The sequence below is a fragment of the Talpa europaea genome, assembly GCF_964194135.1.
Source record: "Talpa europaea genome assembly, chromosome: 3".
Taxonomy (NCBI): domain Eukaryota; kingdom Metazoa; phylum Chordata; class Mammalia; order Eulipotyphla; family Talpidae; genus Talpa; species Talpa europaea.
In genome coordinates this window covers 113,486,874-113,511,984 of record NC_140069.1, presented here as the reverse complement: position 1 = coordinate 113,511,984, position 25,111 = coordinate 113,486,874, and the positions used below count along the sequence as shown (strand labels likewise).

The following is a 25,111-nucleotide window of genomic DNA, read 5'->3' as shown; positions in this document are numbered from 1 at the left end:
ACGGGGTACCTCTCACTAACTGGTGTCTAGGATTCCTTCTCAGTATCCCTCTAGTTGTGGAGTCTTTCCAGAGGAAAGTTGTGGTTTATTTGCCATAAGCACAATTTCACAAGTATGTCTCACCTTTCTCATTTATGCCATGCTGTATTCATCCATCGTGTAAAGCTCCCTAATTTCATTTACTCCCTCAAAATTTTTCTTCTGGAATGAATGTTTCCAGCATAGAACTTTTCCAGTTTCTATCAAAAGATAAATGAGAATTTGAAGAGTTATTCCTTTAACTTCTATTTAATTTGTTCGATCACCTGCTGCTCGGATAGTTCTGCTTGAGATCTCAAAGACCTAGCACACAAAGGGAAATGTACACATCTGAAACATTTACCATCATTTTTTGGTAACATGACTCTTGGATTTTACTCCTCAACCATTCTTCTCCACACATGCATGCTCATTTTCTCTTTTCTACTTGCTAACTCGGGTATTAAACAGAAATCATATCTCCCCTCCTAGGTGTAGAATATTTTTTTCCATTCCTATAATTAAATGTAAGTGATAAAGGCAAATTGTATCTGTTAGTAAATGTATAAAGGCATTTTCCTTAAGTGAAAAAGATTATAAAATAAATTACCGTAGATTTTTAAAGTCAAACTCTTAAGTCTTTTGGTAAATAAGAATACTGTACTTTACTTGAATTAATCTACCATCAGTTTACCTTTTAATACTTGGATTAAGAGAGCATACTATGTATTTATTTTACATGATTAAAACTTTTAAAGGAGTATATCTTTGTGATTCAACCTAATCTGAATTGCTATTTAAATGTTAATTTTCTCACCATCATTTTATGTCATCATATTTATTTTTATATGTAGTTACTGGGTAGAAACTCAATAAAAGACATTATACACAGAGATGAATCACAGTCACATTCAGCTGATAATCATTGAGCTCCATAGTGGCCAGGGAATGTAAAGCACTTAGGATTCATTATCATTCAACTTTCATGAAAATTCATGAAGTAAAGATTACTCTTCTAACTGAGAAAATTATGTTTAAATTATGAATATATGTATTTTCTTTACCATTTATTTACTTTACAATTGAAGGCCAACTTGTTAAATGAATGGTAGTAGAACTAAGTGGATGTTCAGGTGATCTTAGTCCTGTGCTCATCTGGGTAGTAAACAAAGAGGGTTCCTGAGGGACTGCTGAGCTGCTGGTAGATGGGTGCATTAGAGCGAGATTACTAGCTTTAGTGATAGAGGCTCTTGGTATAGTTAACAGAATGAAATGTGTAATGAAGTTAAAAGGATAAGTGTGAAGGTAAAGATGATGTTTGTACTGGGAGATGTTGACTGGTTGGCATTGTAATCAGGACTCCTTTATCGCTCCACTGTATAGTCAGACTTCTAAAAAGAGTTGTCAGTACTCATTGCCACCATTATCCCCTTTTTGTTTATCCCTTGACTTTCAACCATATCACTTTGCCAAAATTTCATTGACATCAGTGTTCTTAAATTCAATACATATTTTTCAAACCTTATCTTCATTGATCTTTTCATAGTAGAACAACTGATTGTTCTTTTCCGTCTTTTGAAAAATTCTTCAATGTTGGCTTCTCCCTGTACGCATGCTGTTGTGATTATTTTCCTTTCCTTTCAATCTCCTTTGCAGTCTCCTCTTCTTTGCCAAACAATTGTTATATTTCTTTAAGGTATATCCTAGCTCTTCTTCCTATTGTGTATACTTGTACAATCACATTTGCAACACAGTTTCTATTGCTGTCTATTTCTTGGTGATTCACAAATATCTATCTATAATCCAGAGTCCTCTGCCTTGTGGATCAGAATTTTCAACTACCTACTCAATTTTACTGGGACATACACCAAAGGCACACCAAATTCATAATGTTCCAAATCATTTTCAAGTATTCCTTTTCCCTTTCTCAAGTTTGGTGTTCTTATATCATTGTTTACCTCAGTAAATTACCACCACTCCTGACACTTCATACCCCTGACTGCTTACTAACCCTTGTTGTTGTGGCGAGAAATCTCAGGAGAGTCTGGAGGCACAAGAATTTACCAGAAGCAGAGAGGAGAACAGAAAAGGTGGATTTATTGAAATGCACTGCTAAGAGAATCACTAAGCGAGCAGGGAGAAGTCTGTGCACTGAGGATTCTGTTTTTGTGGGCTTTCTATTTTGGGGTGCCAGTTTGCACCAGTTATCTGCTGGGATGTCTGGTCTCCAGTGCCGGCCTTGACACAGAAACAGGAATGCTTCTGCATTCCTGGAGCTGGGCTGGTTTTTCTGGTCATGGTGGTCGGTTCTATGGCCTTGTCCCCCCCCCCCCTCCCCCCAGGCAGCCTTATCCATTCCCTTATCTTTTCAAGCCTCCCAAACCTGTCTGCTGGGCTAGGAGTATGGGCTTAGTTTTTCACCTTACTAAATTGTACCCTGACACGTACCATGTCTGATGGTGAGGAATTAATCATCACAATCTAAAGATTTGGCCTCCAGAATATATTATAGTTTGTTTGCTGTTTTATTCTCCATTGCTATTGTCCTAGTTCAGATTACTATCTCTTTTTTTTTTTGGTAACATTTTGAATAGCTTCCCACTTATCTATACAAATCTATTCTTTTTTCTGTTATCATTTCCCCCCACCACGGCCAAATTCTTTTTGAATTGCAAATCTTGTTATGCCATCCAATTTCTAAACATGTTTTTTTAAAGTAAAGATAAAAATCTTGTATATCTTAAAAGACTGCATAATCTGATCTTTTCAAACTTATGCTACTCTTGCTCTTCTTTGAACTCTAGTTACATAGTCTTTTATATGTTCTGTGATTTTTTTTTCTTACCTCAGGGATTTTGTACATGCATTTCATGCAGCCTGGAATAGTTCTTTTTCTCCTTTCATCTCACTACTACATCTTGTCCTCAGAACAACTTTATTTACTCAGAAATAACTTCCTGATCCCTCTGACTGGATCACTGTTTGCATGACATGTGCTAATGCGATCATATTTACTGCTTTCTTAGCATATTCTGCATTTTATCGTTGCTGTGTTAGTAATGTAGAATGGTTTTCTCCCTCTTAGACTAGAAGTTCCATGAGGGTGGAAATTGTGCTTGTTTTGCTCACAAATGTAGCCTTCAGTTTTACAGTGTCTATTCTGTAATAGGCGAATAATGTATTTACTGAGTAAGTGAAATAAGTGAATGATTGAATAAGTTGAAAATTGGAAATATCACCTCTGTTCTATAATTCTCTTAAGAAACATGGTTATCTCCCATATTAGAAGTCTATTTTAAACATATACAGTAATCTACTCTCCTTTCCCTCAAATATTTGTTAGAATATAATGACTCTTTTGTTTACATTTATACTGAAAAAAAATGTTAGTGGGAATAAAACAATTCAAGTTAGTATTTTGTTTTTTTTTTTTGTTTTTTTTTTTTGTTTTTTGTTTTTTTTTTAGATTTTTTTTTTTTTTAAATAGAGGCATGTTTTTATTTATTTATTTATTTGTTTGTTTGTTTTGTTTATACATGCACTGGGTACAGTCAGAAGCGCGGGAGGGTGAGAGAATTCACCAGAGCCAGAGCGGGGAGCAGAGCAGGCAGAAGGACCGAAGTACACTGCTGAGGGGAGCAGCGGGCGGCAGGAGAGGTCTGCGCGCCATGCGGGACCCTCCTCTGGTGGCCGGGGAGCAGCCGGGGATCAAACCGGCGCCGCAGAGGCCGCGAGCAGCTTCGCAACCCAGCGCTCAACCGCTGCGCCACCGGGGGAGGCCCAGTATTTTGTTTTTATATCTTAATGATTTTCCTATTGCCTAATCTTAAGAACTACAAATTCTTTAAAGTAATGGAGTCAGAGTAGAGGTTTATGAGTCTGTATTTTTAAACAATCATCTCTGGTGTTAATAAAGCAAGTTTGAGAAACACCAGTTTAATATAGTGAATACATTTATAATAAGCCTACAATACATTTATACCATACACAGTTGACCAATTTTTTTGCTAAGAGTAGAAACCTGTTTGTCCTCCTATGTGATAAAGAAATTGTTACTCAGGTCTTGAGGCTGGAGATACATTAGTTAAGGTTGGATGCTGATAGTGTGGTTGTACCTAATAATGTGTAATTTTTCCTAATCCACAATGGTGCAATTAAGTCTCGTACATTGTACTGTGTATTCTTTTGGGAAATTTCAACCTAACTGCTAACATTTTTCTAGGTTCAATTGTGTCGGTTAAAGCATCTGGAAAATAACTAGGCTGAGAAAACCATGTTAAGATTATTACAACAGCATTTTAGTGAAAAATTAGAGTGTCAAGGAAGAATTGTATTTAGATCGATGACCTCATACTGATTTTATACAAAGGAGCAAGTGGTTTCTTAAGGAAAAAGAGAGGATTTTGTCTTTGATTCATCATTTTAAAATGATAATAAATCAAATTAATGCCATTCAAATGATTCCTATTTACAAACAATTAAGATTTATCCTGGGCTAGGAGATGGGTTTTAACATTAGAGTTTAATAATTTAGAGATGGCCTCTCAATTTACTGTGAAGATTCAGGATGAAAGCAAATCCCTGGAGAACTCCAAGAGCCTCTCTTTACCTGGAGGTTTTTATTTATTTATTTATTTTCCTGCAGAATACAGTACTTATCTAAGACCCATTCAGGAAAAAAGTAGTATTGACTCCTGTTACAAATCCATCCTCCACAAGGTAGCCTCACCAGGCCCACACTATTGTTGCTCCCTGTGAACTGTCACTTTTGTTAGTCATTGAACTGCTATATATTATACTGAATTAAGTTTCCCATGAATATAGTCTAAAGGAATACAAAGAGTGCCCTTTTTTCATTGAAATTTATTTTGTGGCCATATCATATCACCTTATGCTGAACAGAACACAACATCAAATAAATAGAAACTGCTTTTGTCCCCCAAATGTGTCACACAGTCTAACCAATGATATTATCACTGTTAACTTACATATTATGTCCCAAACCATATTTTCCACAATACTAACTGCAAAAATAGGGATTCCAAGTAGGCATTTGTATTCTGTCTCCTCAAAGATACACAGCATTAAAGGAACACTTTATTTAACCTGACTCAAAGATTTAATACACTTAGTCCCTCAACCTTATTTTTGCTGAAGTAGTCCAATATAGGAAACTGATGTATTAAATGAAAGAATATTGCATATTCCTGATTCCACAGTAATTTTTACAGTATCTTTAATAGTTCTTTCTTTTTTTTTTTTTTTTTTAAGTTTTTTTTTTTTTTTTTTTTTTTAATTTTTCTAGAGGCATGTCTTATTTATTTATCTATTTGTTTGTTTGTTTGGTTTATACATGCACTGGGTACAGTCAGAAGCCGGGAGGGTGAGAGAATTCACCAGAGCCAGAGCGGGGAGCAGAGCAGGCAGAAGGACCGAAGTACACTGCTGAGGGGAGCAGCGGGCGGCAGGAGAGGTCTGCGTGCCATGTGGGACCCTCCTCCGGTGGCCGGGGAGCAGCCGGGGATCGAACCGGCGCCGCAGACGCCGCGGGCAGCTTCGCAACCCAGCGCTCAACCACTGCGCCACCTGGGAGGCCCAATAGTTCTTTCTTAAAAAATGAATAAATTAGGGCCTCTCCAGTGGCGCAGTGGGTTGAGTGCAGCGCTGTGAAGCTGTCTGCAGCCTCTGTAGCACAGGTTCAATTCCCGGCTGGCCAGGGAGATACCCACATAGCATGGCAGACCTCTCCTGTCTTGCCTGCTGCTACCCTCAGCAGTGTCTTCAGTCTGTCTGCCTGTTCTGCTCCCTGCTCTGTCTCTGGTGAATCCTCTCACCCTCCCATGCTTCTAGCCTGTACCCCAGTTCTTGTATAAATAAAAATAAATCTTAAAAAAATGAATAAATCAATGTATTAATGAATGAATGAATGGATAAACAGACGGAGGATGAATAAGTGACTAAAAGTAATACCTAGGTCTAACATAACAAGTATAATTTTTTTTTTAAGATTTATTTATTTATTTATGCAAGCACTGGGTACAATCAGAAGCGCGGGAGGGTGAGAGAATTCACCAGAGCCAGAGCGGGGAGCAGAGCAGGCAGAAGGACCGAAGTACACTGTTGAGGGGAGCAGCGGGCGGCAGGAGAGGTCTGCACGCCATGTGGGACCCTCCTCCGGTGGCCGAGGAGCAGCCGGGGATCAAACCTGCGCTGCAGAGGCTGCGGGCAGCTTCACAACCCAGCGCTCAACTGCTGCGCCGCCGGGGAGGCCCAACAAGTATAATTACTAAATACAGTTAGAGTAAAGATGAAATAAGAGTTGTGCAATATGCTACCAGAAAGATAAATTAACATTTGCGATATAAAAATATCCTGTAGTCTTTTAATCAACATATTAACCTTTTAGAGGGCATATCTTCCGTATCTCTTCTTGTTTTACCTCATTGTTCGTAAAATTCCTTCTTCCCGACCAACTAGGTCTTCTGTTATATGATGAGCTCTCTTTGTATTTCTATCATATGATATTATAGTTGCATGTAATTTTTCTGCCTCCCCTATGGTTATACCCAATAGTCTCAAACATTTATCAGGCACTCCTGTAAGCACTTTACATATTATCTCATTTGCTACTACACTCTGACCAGTAGCTGTTTTTATTTTCCTAATTTTGCATATGTTTATACCGAGGAGTTAAGGACCTTGCTCTGGGCTACACAGCTAAGCAGTGAGGGAGCTGAAATACCACCCCTGATGCCCATGTAAAGAACCGTTACTTGGCACCACTTTCTTCTGCTTATATTCCCTTCAAATTAGAGAGATAGTTTATCTTTAAAAGCAAGAGTTTTTGTATTTGGGAGGGAAAGAAAAAAATAAAGGCAAGAGTTTTGTTCCCCCCCCCCCTCCCCGGTAACTCAGCTTCTCACACATATGAGCTCCTAGGACAATGAATCAAGTAAATGCTGCATGCCTACATTGAAATTGTTTCAATGAACTGCAATACAGTAAAATTGTTTATCATAAAGGTTTATGAGACATTAAAGAAAGGTTTGAAAGGAACAAATCCTTTAATAGTTAGAAAACACTGTATTTTGCAAGATATACTCCATATAGACAGCTGTTCAAAAAAAATAAATAAATAAAAAATGTCCTTTGAGTTCTAAATGCCATAGTTCTATTCAGCTCATATACCATGTATCTAACTAAATAAAGGTTTTTCGCTTCAAATTTCATATTCAACTATACTATTGTTGCTTCTTACTTTGTTGTAATAGTAACAAAATATGGTACCACATGCTGATGAAGCTATTTAAAAGAGCAGCTTATTCCCAGTAAAGCTCTAACATTGTTAGTCAGCTGATGCTTACAGATTAATGTCACAATTAGTATTTGGATGTTTGATATGCCAGCCTCCTGGGTGTGGAGCTCTTGTAAAATGCTGTGGGCTCAGTTGGGCACTTTGTTGACATAGCTCACAAAGGTAATATAAATAGACATCTGCTGGGCATCTACTGAGATGGGGTTTGAAGACATGGCTGTATGTAATGAGCTTTGATACAGCTTAAAAAGAAAAAGACTTTCAACATGAAAATACTGTTTTCAGAAGGTAAATATCACAACACATTTTGTTGACTATTATATGATCATTAGGAAATCAAATTGTATAAGTTCAGCATTTACACTGTGGATTCTATGGATTGTGAACTGGTTGTAGTTTGGTCTAGACATTAGCATGAGGGGAAAATATATCTTTAAATCTTTTTAATGATTGGAACTGATGCTAGCCATATTCTTAGAATTGAAACACACTGAGAAGGCAAAATGAGTCCATGATGTTTGAAGTCTATTGCATTTTACTAATCTTTCTTGAAAGGGTTTTAATTCAGTTTTCCTGAAGTCCCATGGATTATTATAATCTTCAACCGGTCGTATTTGAATCTGTGGGTTCTGGAAAAGCTGAGTAATGGCATATTTCCTTATTTTAAAAATTCTTAGTTTAAAAATTCTTGTGCAATTGTGTTTTAGATCTTCATGAAACATGAGATGATGTAGATGATTGTATTCAATAACTTGACTTCATAATTTAGAATAAGAAGTCAAAACTATAGAGACTTGCTGAAGTTATACATTTTAGGAAGATCAATGCTAGAAATCTAAGAATTATGTGATGACTTTCCTGAATTACACACACACGCACACATGTAATTGACTGAAATGATGAAACTTCTAAATTTATATCAAAAGTCATAATTGCTAAGCCTTATTGAGGGCCTCTTTATTGATTTTCAACTGAAATCTATCACTAACAACTAAATATATTTTTATGTATCCCAGTGAAGGAAATTTCTTATACTTAGATGGTTTAAAATGTGATAAATTTAAAGAAAACAATTTAGTCTGACTATAGAAAACTTACAAATAGGCGTTCTACAATTAACCACTAATGGAAAATACAGGGTCATTATTTTCATTAATTTTCTAAGTTATATTGCAAATTTTGAAGTGTAAGCATTTTCAACACTAACAGAATCTTGATCAGGTATTTGGTTGGCGATCTTTTGGATATTACAGGTAGGAGTCAGGTATAATGTAAATGGTATTAACTTTAAATTTTAATGTTATTTTGGTGAAAATTTGTTTCTAAAGTGGTTGCAAACATATTCAGTTTGGACTCTGTCCTGTTGTAAATGATAAAAGTTGTTTTGAAAGACCTGAAGTTTAGAGAAGAATGTAAAAATATACTAGCAGTAAATCTAAGCAGGTTATACTCATGAAATATAAAAAAAATGTGAAATAAGGTGTTTAAAGATTCTGAAGTTTGATTCCATTATTAATGTATTTTGCTGTTCTGTTGACAATACTTTGTATGACATAATTCTACTTTTTTAAGCAGTTAGACAAAAGACATGCTCAAATCATAAGGTTTATTTTTTTATATAATGAACTAATTATACAAACCTTTGTGATGTGCTATTGTTCAATATCGAAAATCTCAGATGATCAGCAATCTCATTTAAAACTTTCTGAGATGTCTAGATGGGTCTGTATTTACAAAGGCATCAATCTGTCAGCAAAGGAGAGTGGCATTGCTATCTTTCATGCCATTAGGATAGTGCTAACTATTTCTTGAATAGTTATGGGTTTGACTTCTTTAAAAGCTTGTATAGTATCTGTTGATACTAATGGGATATGGTAAATGGCTTTGGAGAAAGAGATTGCTGACATGCTTAAGTAGCCTCCTTGGAATATAAAATAAATATGTAAGATTTACCAGTTGGAAATTTACCAAGTGCATTCAAGTTTTTTTTAAGTCTGAATTGAGTAGAAATAAGTGGTGTCTTTTTAGAAATGAGTTATTTTCGTTAGACACTTTTATTATTCTTCACTACCCCACCAAGAGCATTAAGACAGACCTGGAAACTTCAACACATATACACATAGATGCACACACACACAGAGTAAAAGAACACATATTCAACTATACTATTGATCTTAAAATGGATCATCTGCTTTTGTACTCTTCACAGAGAATAAAAAGGATTTATTTGACTTTGTTATTATGATAAAGCTTAGGCAGGAGGAGATAAAAGTGGGCAAGAAGCACATAGGACAGACAGGTAGTCAACACATTGCAGAGGAGGAAAGAATTTCTAAAACTATAAATCTAAATGTTAAGTTAACCCATCAGTGGATGGGGAGAAGGAAAAATGCTCTAGGGAGCAAGATATTTATGGGTAGATTTAGATTAAAAAATGACAAAAGATTGTGCTAAAGAAGTAAAAGGTATGAGCTAATGGAGTAGACAACCACACTAGCATTTGAAGTCATGTAGTGTAATATTTCTGCATTTTAGAAAGATGATCTATTTTTGGCTGGAAAGGAGATGGAAGTGACAAGAATGGATACAGGATGGATAGTTTAAGGAGCTGCTCTGGGAATCTCTGTAAGAGAGTGACTTAAACTAGATAAGGGGTAGTGATGATGGGAAAAAAAAGCAAGTAATTAAAAACTATTTAGGATGTAGAATTAATAGAACTTTTTTGAGTAATTTAAGATGAGTAACAGATGAAAGAAAAGATAAGATCTAAGGTTTGAAGTAAGTAATTGAAAAAGATTATGGGAAGAAGGATAGATTTTCCCAGTGAATTGAAATTTAATTAAACTCCTTAAATCAAGCACTTACATAATTGCATTTTAAATTTCAGTGTTGTAAAGGGCAAAATTATTACAAAGAGCAATAAAAGTACCAAACAGGTGCATACCTGTGAGGTCTGGAAACCTCTTTCAAGATGTGAATGCTGGCATAAGAATTGAAGAAAAAACAGGAAGCAGCAAGATGTGGCGTGGAAGGGCAGCCCTGGCAATGAAGCAGTGAGTGCAAAGGCTTTGCTCTGGGAGGGACAAAGCCATGTGCCCTGAGTGCCAAGAGTTATCCTGAAACCTTATTTTACCTTGGGAATGATCCCAGCTTCCAGGAAATTAAAAAAAAAAAAAGTAAATCTGATTATTTTAGGCAACCAGCCATTGGCCAGAGTGTGGGCCTATATAAATGGGGATATTGGAGCTTTTCCATTTCAGGTTGAGGAGTCACCTGGAGAATAAAACTCATTGTTTAACTTATTAAATATTTAATAATTCCATTATGTATGTGATATATATGTAGATGAGTGCCAGATTATTTTTTTAAAATCATCTTTACCACTATTATGATTTGAGGGATAACTTATATATTCATCTATTTCAAGTATATAACTCAGTGTTTGGCAACCATACCAAGTAGTCACATTACTCATTAATATTTTCTCCTCCTTGGGTGGGATGATACACAGGGAGGAACTGTGTAATGTTGTTCTGATGAAGACTTTACTAGGAACAATGTGTGGTGCTTGGTGGTTCTTCCCAAGAATAAATACACTTCCAAGCCCTCAATTTAAATGGGAAAAGAAAAGGAAACATAATATGTTTGCTTATTATGTTAGAAGACAGTTTTATTAACACAATATACATGCACATGACTGGACTGGCTATCCCTTCTCGTGGCTGTGCAGCCTGGCATTGCCACTGGTCACTCTTGCCAGCTGTGCTGCTCTTTCCATAATGAGTTTGTGGTTCTTCTTAAAGATTTGTTTATTTACTTATGCATAGAACTGGGATGTAGGCCAGAGGTGCCAGGAGAGAGGGGATTCACCAGAGACAGAATGGGTTGCACAACAGGCAGATACACTGAAATACATTGCTGAGGGGAGCAGTGGGCGAGACAGGAGAGGGCTGCTGCACCACGTGGTTAGCTCTCTGGCCAGGGATCGAACTCAGGCCTCAGTGGTGATAAAGCTGAGACTTAACCCATATGCCACCAGGATGAGCTGACTTTGTGGTTCTTAGAGGAGATGTGAGAAGTCTCAGCACAGTAACATTTATTGCACATCAGCAGCTCTTTGAACTCCTTGACATTGTGTGCTAAACACTTCCAGAAGCCCCTGGGCCGCATGTGCTCTTTTTTTCTTATTGCTCTGGTAACCAATGTTGGGCATCAAGATATGGCCCTTGAATCTTTTGCACACCTTGTTATCAGTGCCTCTGGGTTTCCACCAGTCACATTTAATTTTGACATGTAAGTCTGACTGGTGCCAGATGAACTACTTGTTTCTCTTATTGACTACCATGAGCTTCCTGAGGGGTTTGAAGACAGCAAACACCAAATAGAAGATGGCTGCCACCCCCGTGGGCAGTGCTGAAGGAGAGAGGGAAGGTTAAAATCACAATTTTTAAACATCAGTCACATTCTAAATATCACTTTATTTTTTTAAAAAAAGATTTATTTATTTATACAAACACTGGGTACAGTCAGAAGCATGGGAGGGTGAGAGAATTCACCAGAGCCAGAGTGGGGAGCAGAACAGGCAGAAGGACCGAAGTCCACTGCTGAGGGGAGCAGCGGGCGGCAGGGGAGGTCTGTGCGCCATGTGGGACCCTCGCCTGGTGGCCGGGGATCGAACCGGCGCTGCAGAGGCTGCGGGCAGCTTCGCAGTCCAGCATTCAACCGCTGCGCCACCTGGGAGGCCCCTAAATATCACTTTAAAATTCTTTATATATCCTCTTCCTATTTTTGTTTTGTTTATTTCAATTAAGAGAATCCTCTGGTATCAGTTTTCAAAAGACAATGCCAACTCGAAAGTCCAATCTACATTGGTCTGAGGTGATTGTTTAATCTTCTGTTCATTCAGACATAAGGAAAATACTTTAACAATTGTTCATCTTCTCATGGGGATGTGTTGGTGCTGGAAGCGGGAATTAAACTCATTACCCTGAGCAGTGCCTCAGAACCTGTGGATGACCTTGTCATCTGTTACAAAGGGAAAATGTAATTCAGAACTTCATACCCACTGATCCATAATGAAATACTTCATTAATTATTTGCTGTTGGATTCTCAATTTTAATAAAGCTATCTAGGCATAGTGATAAAAAATACAACTACTTTCTTCGATTTCTTTTTTATAGCTATTCCTTAATATTTTGAAGAATGACTTTTTATATTTATAAAAGAATAGAATTCTGAAAAAGGAATGAGCCTTTTTGATGTAATATATATGGGTTATATATTTTTATAATTCTCTTATCTTTTTTCAAAAGATGTAGATAATGATGCTACCTTATGAACAGTGTTGTGTGGGAGCAAAACATATATGTGTATAAAAAGTGATTTTTTTTCTTGAGTATAGTACAGATTAAATTTCTATGGACTCACTGTGAGGAATAATTTAACCTTCACTTCATGGGAAATAGTTGCATTTGCTGATAAATTATCTCACATTAATTGCACTATGGAAATATATATATCAATATTTTAAAATGCAGTAAGATTAAGATTTCAATTGGATATGATAAACATAGCCTAGATCACCTTTTCTTTGGCATTCTGCATTATTATTTTAAACTTTCTTAAGCCACCAGAAAGTGTAATCATGTAGACTTTTCCCGATGTATGCCTTTTACTATATTAAAGTATGTTTCATGAATTTTGATACTATATTTGACCATTTTTCTTTATAAAAAAAGAAAGTTCACAATATACTAAAAAGTAATGCTAGATTTGGTTACCAGTTTAGAAAATACTAATGTCTTTCAAGTAATTGCTTTGTTTGTATGTCTCATCTATTATTCTTTATCTGAAAGTTGTAATTATTAGAGGGCCATTATTGTCCCTGAGCAGTAAATTAGGATCTTTTTATTTCCTTTTTCTTTAACCTATTTCTTAACTGATATGACAAATGTGGTTGAAAATCAAAATTAATGCTATTGTTAATGAAAAAGGAGTCGGCAGCAGTAGTGCTGGTAATAGCAAACATGTCAGAGAGAACTCATTTTCGTCTTAATTTGGTGGAATGAATGGTGGCTTTGGAATAAGTTGTAATAAACAGAATGATGGAACGGTTAATGTTATAGTAGAATGGAATTTTACTTTGATTTACTAAAAAGATTCACAATAATAAGCAGCCAGGTGATTACCATTCACAAAACACAGTTGTCAGACATCAAATTATTTCTCTTCTGCCTTTTACTGTAAACAAATCAGGACTTTTAGATACAATACACATTAGTGGAAAAGACACTAAAATATTAATGGTTTCATAGGTTTAAAAGTTGGAAAATGACAAAAAATACAAAGTTCACGACAAAAGACTAAATATCTAAGACTAAACAAATTTGGAGTTTTATCAATAGTTTTCTATTCACAAATTTTACTAAAATTGTGCATAATATGATTATCAGAAGATTATCCTGTACTACTGAGTTCAAAGTACTATGGTTCTTACTAGGATTTTGTTACTTGATTTATTAGTTATTGGTAATCTAAATTTATTCTGTTTGCAACATTTAGTGGAAAACACATGAGGTAAGTGTGCCCCCATGTGGCTATAGTGTTTTTAAGAACGACAGGAAAAGGTCTAAATGGAAAGAGATTGATCGCTTACATTACCTAATGACTATTTACACCATCCCAAGCACAGGGTGGTCACTCCTATTTTTAAAGTTAATATAAGTATGACGTTTCACAATTTCTCCTATAGTTCTGACAAATATTTTATTTTTAGTGGCTGCACATGTTAACCAACACATCCACCTGTGATTCTAAAGTGGTGTACATTGAAAATACATACCCAACACAGAAGATTTATTTTTCCTCATAAACATAATGTTTGATTGAGACAAGTCTGAGTGATTATCTGCTGTATTTAAAAATATATTTTATGATCAAATGGTATAATAGATCAAGTAAGAAAAAGTGTATCAGGATAGGTCCATAGCCTAAAACAAAAAAAAAATAGTTGCCTATTTGGTGGTTTTTTGGTTATGAATTTTGTTACTGTTTAGAATGTTTGATATCTATGGTTGTATATTGTAGACTCCACAAAATTTGACACTTTTTCATAGAACTTCTTTGTGGCATGGATAACTTGTATTTTGACACAAAAGTGTTAGTGAATAGTCTTCTTCATTCAACTCAAGATGTAAAGATTTATCTGTTGACCAGTTCATGCTTCTGGAAAAGTTTTTCAACAACTGGGTATTAGTTACCTTGTTAGATAAAACCCTACACCAGATCTGAGGTATCACAGTGTGTCTACAATCAGTCAAATCTTAGAAATGAGTGATTTGGGAGTGTTAAAAAGTAAAAGATAATCAAATTTGGGGACATTCTGAGTCAGGGAAAGAAATCTCAACTAAAAGAACAGGAAAATAAAAGCATAATCATATTTGAACATTAAATGACAAAGACTGCTTCCTTGAGAAGCACTGACTGTAAAATCAGAAGCACTAACTGTACACTTAAAAGGTTCATTTTAATAGGGGTTTTAATTCTATTGTTGGTCCTTCCGGGTGGGTCAAACTCCCTGGTCTCGGGTAGTTTCTCCACAGGCTAAGGGAATAACTTCCTGTGCTTCCCATTTTGTTATTTCCCTCATCCCCAAATGCTGTGCATCAGCACTTTTTCAACCTTTTTTTATGTTAAAAAATTAAAACGTCAAATCACAAGTAGACACACACGTGCATTCAATAATGGAAACTTTTTTTTCTCCACCAAAATTTTCCTTAATTAAAAATTATTGGATAACATAACAACTGTTGATGTTTTTAAATATGGAGAAAATCACCTAAAATTTCAATTGTAGGGTTAGAAGAAATTTAACATTGAAAAAAACCAAACCTAGCTCTAATTTTAAATTTAATCATTTAGCATACTTAAATGTTTTCACATTACATTTCATAAATAGCAATGATTATCATTTTTTTTTGCAAAGATCAAAATTTATTTACTTTTAATAGACAAATTGAACTATTTAGACCCCATCCTTTGTGTCTGTGTTATCTAAAAGAGGTACCTCAAAGATAAGACTCAAAATCTGAAAAATAATGATCCTAACACTTTTTAAAATTATCTTTTTCCCTTCTGGAATCTTTTTACACTGATGGAGAAGAACAGGTTAAAGTATAAAATGAGAATAAAAATGCAAAGGTATGGATGAAATAATAGCATTCGTAATCTTATTTGAAACCTTGCATTGCATGTCTCCTATCAAAATATGGGGTTGTCATATATATTATTTCTCAGCTAGAAAATATTTTTGAATAACTGAACTAAATGATTTTGCCTTTCTGTCCTTGTTATCTTAGGCTTCTTAATAATCTATATTCTTCAAGGGAATTTCAAATTAATTCTCTTAATTTAATTTATATTTTTATTTATCTCATTTGTTGATTACTCCTTTTTGTTTTTGAAAATAAGCCAACGTACTCTTAGCTACTCAAGGTGATGTATTAAGTAGTGATCATTCTTGTGTGTTTAGACTGGAAGGAAATATGTTGGAAAACAACAAGATGGCTACATTGAGATAAAACTACCTAATGCACCTGAGCTACTGACTGGCAATGTGCTTAATTTATGTTCCTGTCATCTCTCCCAGCTTGTAAAAACTTAATTGTTTTCAGAGTAGTTGTAAATCTTAAGAACTGACCTATTCTTGTGACCTATATATCACCTTCTAGATGTATAGAGGGTAAAAAATGGAGATGCTTGGAAGTGCATACATTCTTTCAAAAGAAAAAAAAAATCTTTTCATGAATAATGATTTGGGTTTGTAAGGCACCAAATTAGCTTGCCCTGTAACATTTAGAATGGATCATAAAGTACTAACAAAGAAGCACAATGTTTCTTCGAAAATCTCCTCATTACTGCTTACTTCCCACTTCTTATTCACAAAACCAAAACATACAAACACTAAGACATCAAATTATTTCTCTCTCTTGCAGTCCAGGATTGTTGTTCCCCAACTTTCAATTATAATAATGTTCCCTACGAGTCTGGAATGAGATGTGAAGCATGAGTGCTCCATTGAGGACTGTTGTTCAGTTTGAACAGCCTCATACTGTGTATCTGACCATACAAGGTCCCTTGCTTTTAACAGGGTTGGTGGGTAAAGATTTATTATTGAAATCCTCAACTCTAAGGTAAATTCAAAATTAATATTTTTCTAAGGAGAAAAATGTAGCAGGTAAAATTATATGCATTTCTTTGGCATATGTAAATTCCCTTTAAGTATGTATAGTGAGCATTTTATTTGACTAAATAGGAGTAATGAACCAATAATATGCCACATTTATCATCTCTGAATAGTCTGTACAGTATGGACACAGTTACATATCTGCAAAAATGAATGTCTCTCAAAATTTGGTTAATACAAAAAATATGGGATATACTGCATTTTTCATTGTTCTCGGATTTAAAATAGGACGTAATACAGAGCTTTATTTCCAAGCAAATTCAGTGTTATTGATAGTTTGGTAATTCTGTAATAATTCATATCACTATCAGATGTAAGTGATAATACATTAAATTTCTTGAGTGAAAACATTTTGCTTCATAACACTAGTTTTATTTCTAGAAAGTTAATGTCTGTTCAAATTAAACCAATCACATCACATTTTATGTCTTGAAAAGCACACATGAACAAGAGTGGGAGAAAAAACAGGTTGATTAGAAAAGCCCACAATCTTTTAGATTCTCTTTGATTATTATATCTGTAACTGCATCAAACACAAACTTGACATTTTGAGTATCTGTAGCGCAGGTCATGTGGGAATAAATTTCCTTGTCTTCCTTTTTTAAATTCAGATCTAGAAACTGATTCTTGATGTAGTTCCCTGCATCTTCAAATGTATTTGGACCTTGAAAAAAAATTGCATTTTAAAAAGAGTAAAAGTTTAATACCAGTAAGTTCTAGGGCTTTATACAGAGTATGGCATATTATTTTTTGTATTACAAAAAATAAGGATAATAGTGAACTATCAAGGGTCTATACTATGTGATCATAATTATGTTTAATCTAATGGAGGCTTAAGGGTGATAAATTGTAATATCTCTATTAAAAAGCTCATAATACAGTAAATATATATACTAACACTTATACAGAGTGAGTAATAAAGCATATGTGTGTGTGTATCACTATGAACTAAAACAAGAAAAAAATAGAAGATACAGATTTATGGGCTACAGAATGAGGTGTCATTCAAGCTAAACCTTGAGGGTTAACTACAGGAGAGAAGAAAAACAGTCAGTGAATAACCAGAAATTAAATGAGAATGGGCTGGATCATTCATTAGATTTCAGAGTAGAGCTGGGAAGCAGATGAAGAATCTTGTGAGAGGGAAATAAAAGATTTTTAAAAATGATTTATAGGAATCAAGTAGAATAGATGGCTTGGACCAGATTATGGACTAGTCAAAGTAGTTAAGATGGGATATATTAGACTTTAGAGAAATATTTTTGACTGATTATTTGATGGAGTTAAATGAAGAGCTAATGAAGATTATGCGTGAGTAGCAGGATACACAATGGATCAATTGGGAGAAGGCAGAAATAAAATAGGAATGCTAACAAATACAGGTCAGCTAAAAAGTGACCCATTGATTGGCCTTTAGAGTAGAATCTGTTCAGTGGGGACTTGGTACGGAATGGGGCAGTACCATACATATTTTCCAAAGAGGTAACATTTTATTCCCTGATTTATTATAACTAGGAGCAAAATTCCATGAGGGACAATCCTTAAAGTAATGTGACTGCTAAAATCCAAAACATGGACAATACTTAATGCTGATGAAGAGTGTAATCATAGAAATGCTTATTGATTGCCAGTGGGAATACAAAATGAAACAGTCACTTGGGAAGGCAAAGACAGTTTCTCATAAAGCTAAATAGACCTATTATACCATCCAGCAATTGCACTTCTAGGTATTTACACAAAAAACATATGCATACAAAAAACCCTATATGTGGATGTTTATAGTGACTTTATTCATAATTACAAAAAATTGGAAGCAATCAAGATGTCCTTGACTATATGAAAGGATAAAAAAATAGGTTTGTTTATGGAGTAGAATATTAGTGATAAAAAGTGAACAACTTATGAAAAGACATGGGGAAATTAAAATGCATATTGCTAAGTGAAAGATGTTGTTCAGAAAATGCCACATACTTTGATTGAGGGTATGACGTTCTGAAAGGAGAGAACTATAGAAGATTAAAAAGATCAGTGGCTTTCATAGCCAGTGGTTGCAAGACTGGTTGGAGAAATTAATAGGTAGAACACCAGGGATCTTTAGGGCAGTGAAATTAATATGTATAATATTGTCATAGCAGATACATGATGTACTTTTTAGCAAAATCGATAGACAAAAGAATCAACCCTAGTTAATAATGGCTTAAGTTAATAATGTATTAATGTCTGCTCATCAACTGTAATGAATGTAACAAACCAATGCAGCATATCAAAAACAGAAAATTGTGGGAGTTGAATGAAGATAGCCTATTTTTAGAGCCATATTTACTGTACATACAAAATAAAATGAAAATACAGAATTCCCATGTAGTCTATTTAAAAAGACCTAAAAATAAACCTGTTTAATTAATGATATCTATAAATACAGAAAAATAATCACTAATTATGCATGATATCTATTGTGATAGAATGCCTTGCTCAGACTAACATCTAGGCCACCCATGAATTTAAGTGGTGATACTAGATTTCTATTTATGTTAACTCATAAATGTTGCCATCCTAACTCAATTTCATTAACAACAGAGCATAAAACTATTTACAAAAAAAGAAAGTTTTCTGAGGGGAAAACAACCCTTCTCTAAAACCTGACATTTATAGTCATTGACTATTTGCCTCCCTATTATGTAAAAGATAATAGAGTGTGCAATGTTGTTTGATACATTATATAGAGTAGCAGCCGTGGTCTGTCTAACTTCCACCTGTTTATTCATTAGAACTATATTTTACTGCAGGCAGTACAGAGGGTTCTTTTACTTGTTAGATTTTTTCCAATTGGAATTATACACTGGACTAAAAAGTTATCATAAACCTCTAGCTCATAAGTATTATGTTAAGATCCAGATTGGAAAACATGTATATATATAAAATTTATGATCATTGAACTAATGGAAAAGTATCTTACCAGTATACTCTGGAAAGCAGATGCTAAGATGCACTTTGGTTATTTTTTCTTGAAAGAGATCTTTTTTATTTAGAAACAAGACAATGGATGTGGTTGCAAAGTACTTGTGATTACAGATGCTGTTGAACAGGTGAAGGCTTTCCTGCATTCTGTTCTGTTAGGTATAAAGATGAGAATGTAGGATTATTATTTGTAAAATAGTGTTCAGCATTTTATACAGGATTGAAAAATAACATCTGTCTTTGGAAGGCCTTTATTGAGTTGAGAAATGTGGTTGTAACATTGGAAAGTGTAAACACTTGATTTTTTTTTTTAACCCTGCTTTTATTTGCCTCTTAGACTTACCACTTCTTCATCTTCCACCAAGACCATGTCATATGCACTGAGTGCAGCACAAAATATAATGCATGTAACTCCTTCAAAGCAGTGAATCCATTTCTTTCTCTCTGATCTCTGTCCACCTACATCAAACATTCTGGAAAAAAAAGAATAATGAATCTTATAAATATCTTCCAAAATTTGCATTAGGATTAACATTTAGAGTTATAAATGGATGCTCTCAAACTTTTAAAATGTATTATTTTAGATTTTTATTGATTACAATGTAAATCTTAGCTGTCCAACTTACAATACAAGGATGCAAAAATAAAGTTCATCTTTTGATTATCCTTATTCAGACTTCAGTAAAATAATTTCACATACTGACTTTAAGTATTGTGTAATTTAAAGCAATTTAGAGTTTAACTAAAAAAATTGGTTAACCTTAGAAAATTTTGAATCTATATATGTTCTCTTTAAGTAATAGAACCTACAAGAAGATTGTAAGCTACCATATTTCTGATTATGTGATTCTTACCTGTTCTAGCTTTTTGTGTATTCATTCATTCATTCATTCATTCACTGTTTACACTCTGTACTGAATACTATGCTAGACCTACAAACACTATGATTAAGATACAGTCACTATCTTTAAAAAATTTGCTGTCTTGTTGAGAGAAACAAATGTTGTTATATTATGTAACAATATTCTAATATACAGTGAAAATGTGTGGTACTAGAGGGAGATTTAATTCAGCTTACAAAATAATGAAGCATAACCAGAGGAGATGTTTGAAAATTTATCATTCCTCTGTCTTTGTATTTTGGTCAAAGGCACCATGATGAATATAGAATCTCAAGGAAATTAAGAGTTATTCTTAATACTTCCCTTTCCTTTATCTTCCATACAGTACATAGGAAAACATAGATATTAATTGATTCACTTTTTTTTTAAAAGATTTATTTATTTATACAAGCACTGGGTACAGTCAGAAGCGCGGGAGGGTGAGCGAATTCACCAGAGCCAGAGCGGGGACCAGAGCAGGCAGAAGGACCTAAGTACACTGCTGAGGGGAGCAGCGGGCAGCAGGAGAGGTCTGCGCGCCATGCGGGACCCTCCTCCGGTGGCTGGGGAGCAGCCGGGGATTGAACTGGCGCTGCAGAGGCCGCGGGCAGCTTTGCAACCCAGCGCTCAACTGCTGCGCCACCAGGGAGGCCCTTAATTGATTCACTTTTTTCAACTTCTTTAGTGTAAGCCACCAACATTTCTCACCAGGACCATGGCAAAAGTGTTGTTGCTGGTATCTCACAGCACTCAGAATTTTATTTTAATGTAAACCTAATTATATCTCTTGCCTGCTCACAACTTCCAAAGCCTTCTTTTCCCTTTAGAACAGGGAATAAACTTGACAACACTAAGACTATAAGCTGTTTGATTCTTGCTTACCTATCCAAGCTTAGTTTATCACACTTTTTTTTTTGTTACAGTTAAATCACAAGGCCATTCTTTCAGTTCCTATGATAGAAACCTAACTTTTTATTATCCCAGGATTATTGCACAGCCTGCCTCCTTTCCATGGCTTACTATTCCCTCCTTTTTTCCTTTGTTCTTTCAACTTTTAAAACTTAGTGTCAGGGGCCTCACTGGTGGCGCAAGGGGTTAAGACGCAACTTCTGAAGATATCCGCAGTCACTGCAGCACGTGTTCGATCCCCGGCCAGGGAGGTGACCCACATGGCGCAGCAGACCTCTCCTGACTCACCCATTGCTCCCCTCAGCAGTGTGTCTCGGTTGATCTGTCTGTTCTGTTCCCCACTCTTCTGTGGTGAATCCTCTCACCCCCCCACACCTCAGGCCTGTACCCCAGTTCGTGTATGCATAAATAAATAAATCTTAAAAAAAAAATAAAACTTAGTGTCAATACCTCCTGCACAAAGAAGCCTCTGTGTGTCCATGTATACTGTAGCAACCATATCAACTTATTTTTCTAACTCACCATTTTCTTTATTTCCTCTATAGTAATAGTCATACTATATAGTTAACTGGTTTATTTTTTACATGTTAAAATCTACAGTCTCCTTAATGGAATTGCAGCCTCATAAGGGCAGGAAACATGTATATTAATGACTACTATAGTCCCAGTTCCAGGCCCTGTGCTTGACCATTTTAATAGACGTGCAGTACATATTTGCTAAGTAAACAAATATATTACATATCAATCAGATGGAGGGGGGATTTTTAATGTAAAGTGCATGTGCAAATCAAGAAAATGTATGGGACATATTTGGTATAAGCAAGCTATTTGTATTTTTGAGGACATGAAGACTAAGGTAAGAACAAGGGAAACATAAGGCCTGATATATCTCTGACATATCAGAGGTGCTTGATAATTATTTATTCAACAAATACTTATTGAGCACTTATTACATGCCAGGCATGCTTTTAACCTGATGGGGTGTGTGTGTGTGTGTGTGTGTGTGTGTGTGTGTAAGAGAGAGAGAGAGAAAGATTTCAGATATTAGTATCCTAAGTAGGTAGGGAAAATAGGATCTGTAATTTGAATGAGTGAGAGAAGGTCATAGTTAAAGCTAATTTAGGTAATAGTCAAACCTGAAGAGATGAGGAACTGAGCCAAATGAAATGTCTTGGGAAGAACCTCCCAAGTAGAGGCAATAAAACAAAAACAAGAACAAAGGAATTGGCCTGAAGTATTAGGCCATAAATAGATTTGCCAGATCTTTTATATCACATGAGAAGATTAGATTTTATATTAGTCTGTGGGGGACAAACAGATTGTTAGGTGTGGAACTAACATATTTTGTTTGCTGCTAGATTACTTGATCTCAGTCCAGAATATAACTTTGATGAGGAGGAGATTAGAGTTGCAGAAAAATATTGGAATTTTCATAATAGTTTAAACTGGAGATATTAAGTACCATCAGACATCCAAGCTATAGAAAGACATCAAGATAACAAAAAATATGTGGGATAAGGTAATGGTTGACATTAGGTTTAAACCCTTCGTGGGTTTTTCAAACTGAAACCACATCTTGTATCTCTACCCTCTGAATTTGAATGTATAAGAACTTCCATAGTTTTTGTTTCCTCTTTTGCTTAAATTCTCTCTTCTGGGTTTTATGCTGTGCATCCTGTAATGGGGTGCTAACTAGTCATGGAATCAGGATAAAGTTTACTGGAAGAATGGAATGATTGTGCTGAGTGAACCCAGTCTTTAATTTCCACAGAATTGGCAGTGTGGTAGGAACCAAATTCTAGAACATCTTGGTTAAGTTTCTCTACAAACACAGAACTTAGATTAGTCCTTTTAACATTGTTTCTGATCCTCTTTTTCTCTGCTTTTATGTCCAGTATTCCATCTCTCTCCATTCGTATCGATACTTTCTTCCTTTTGCCATGTTTATATTTTCAGTCAGATTTTATTCAAATTTTCAAACCAGAGATTATCCTTTTCTCCTTAAGGTAATTTAACTGCTCAGATTTCCTGTATGGTGGCCAAATATTTTACCTTAAGGAAGATAATCTTATTTCTTTCATGTTAATGTTCTTTTGTCCAAATAATTGGGGTCCTGATCATATACTTGATACTCCCAATATATGGACTTTGTGGAAGATATATGTACCCCAGCAGAAGGTACAAAGGAAGCTTCCTACAGATTTCTTTTCTATGACACAATTATCTCAAATTATCTTCCCAAAACTGGATCATCTAAAAACTCTATGAGATTAAGTCAGTGAAACCAAGTTCACAAATCTTACTGGATATGTCTTCTCTGATGATTCAACTTCTTTGCAAACTACTATTGTTGTTAACACGTACGTGTAAGAGAGCTATTCTCCTCTCAGGTAAATATGTACTATTAGCAAAGGATATAATTTTTGTAATATGACTCTGAGCCCTGTATCCTTTCAACTTATCCTGCAGATTCTAATAAACATGTTTTGATAGGCTTAGCTTTCTCCTAAGAGGGTACAAAGATTACTTAGCCAAGGGCATTATTCATATTGATAAAATGGCTTCTGAAAGTCCGTCTTAGATTGCATACTAATAATCTTCTAAATTTGTGACTCACTGGATAAACAATATGTATGGCTTTTTTTTTTTCTCCTGTGCAGTTTCATATTAGATAGGTCCTGGGAGCCCTGAACATTTCTCTAATGCCATCTGCTGCTGCTATTAAATTGAAATGCTTGCTAGCAAATCAAACTGATGGCTGGAGGTTTGGCTTTTCTATCAGTTCTCCTGGATATTGTGTTAGCTCTAGGAAAAGTTACATTTTGTTTTGCTACTGTTGTGATGATTTATTTTTCACACCTATTTTTTCATCTTTAGTTCTTTCTCTTCCTCTAATTCAGGGCTTATTTCAGAAGTGTAAAGCATTGCAACCTATTGAAATAATGTGGAAATTCATGAAGTGGAATATTTATTTTGAAAATTTACTGAAGCATTCTTTTATGTACACTCAATCATGACCATTCTATGGAAAACAAGAGAAATTAGATAAAGATATGTGTATTCATTGAAAATTTTAGCTTCATCAAATCCTCTGAATAATTTAGGAGATGAATGGACATGTGAAACAGCCTGAATATATTTTTTTAAAGATTTATTTATATAAGAACCAGGGTACAGGCCAGATGTACAGGCAGGAGGGTGAGAGGATTCACCAGAGACAATGCGGGGAACAGAACAGGCAGACAGACTGAAATATACTGCTGAGGGGAACAGCGGGTGAGACAGGAGAGGTCTGCCACGCCTTGAGGGATTTGCAGCAAGCTGAGATTGAACTGGCCCTGCAGAGGCTGCAGACAGCTTCATAGCGCTGCTCTCAACCGCCTGCACCACCAGGGGAGGCCCTAGAATATTCTTAATTCTCTTTAATAGTCACAGTAAGCAGAGCATTAATGATAATGAATGGAATTGGCAGTGCTCATCTTGGGTATAGTGTTTTTGCTCTATTTTTTTAATAATACACATTTTCTTATTAAGTCTTATATTCAAATTAGGATTCTTAAATTACAAAAAGATTTTAATTGCCTAAAATGGATGATATAGATAAAAATTAATAGGCAAAGCTTTTAAATGACAGCTGAACATCATTTATTTTAAGCTGTCCTTGGCATTAATGTACGGCTAATCATCAGTTATATGACTTTATATTAAACATTAAACAGATAACTATATAGTTCAATTTTGTAATCCATTTTAAACAGTTGGGAAATCTGTTGATTTTTATGGGT

General features: G+C 35.2%; 1 protein-coding gene across 1 annotated transcript in view; it reads right to left on the bottom strand.

Moving 5' to 3' along the window:
* Nucleotides 1–17,051: 17,051 nt before the first annotated feature.
* GNAT3 (G protein subunit alpha transducin 3) overlaps nucleotides 17,052–25,111 on the bottom strand; it is a gene marked incomplete at both ends in the record, with an annotated part of 39,912 nt that continues 31,852 nt past the window's right edge. The window contains 3 exons of the mRNA XM_084229584.1: nucleotides 17,052–17,242; nucleotides 19,535–19,688; nucleotides 19,880–20,009. Coding sequence (XP_084085710.1) covers nucleotides 17,052–17,242; nucleotides 19,535–19,688; nucleotides 19,880–20,009 — 475 coding nt within the window. The remainder of the gene's footprint in view (nucleotides 17,243–19,534; nucleotides 19,689–19,879; nucleotides 20,010–25,111) is intronic.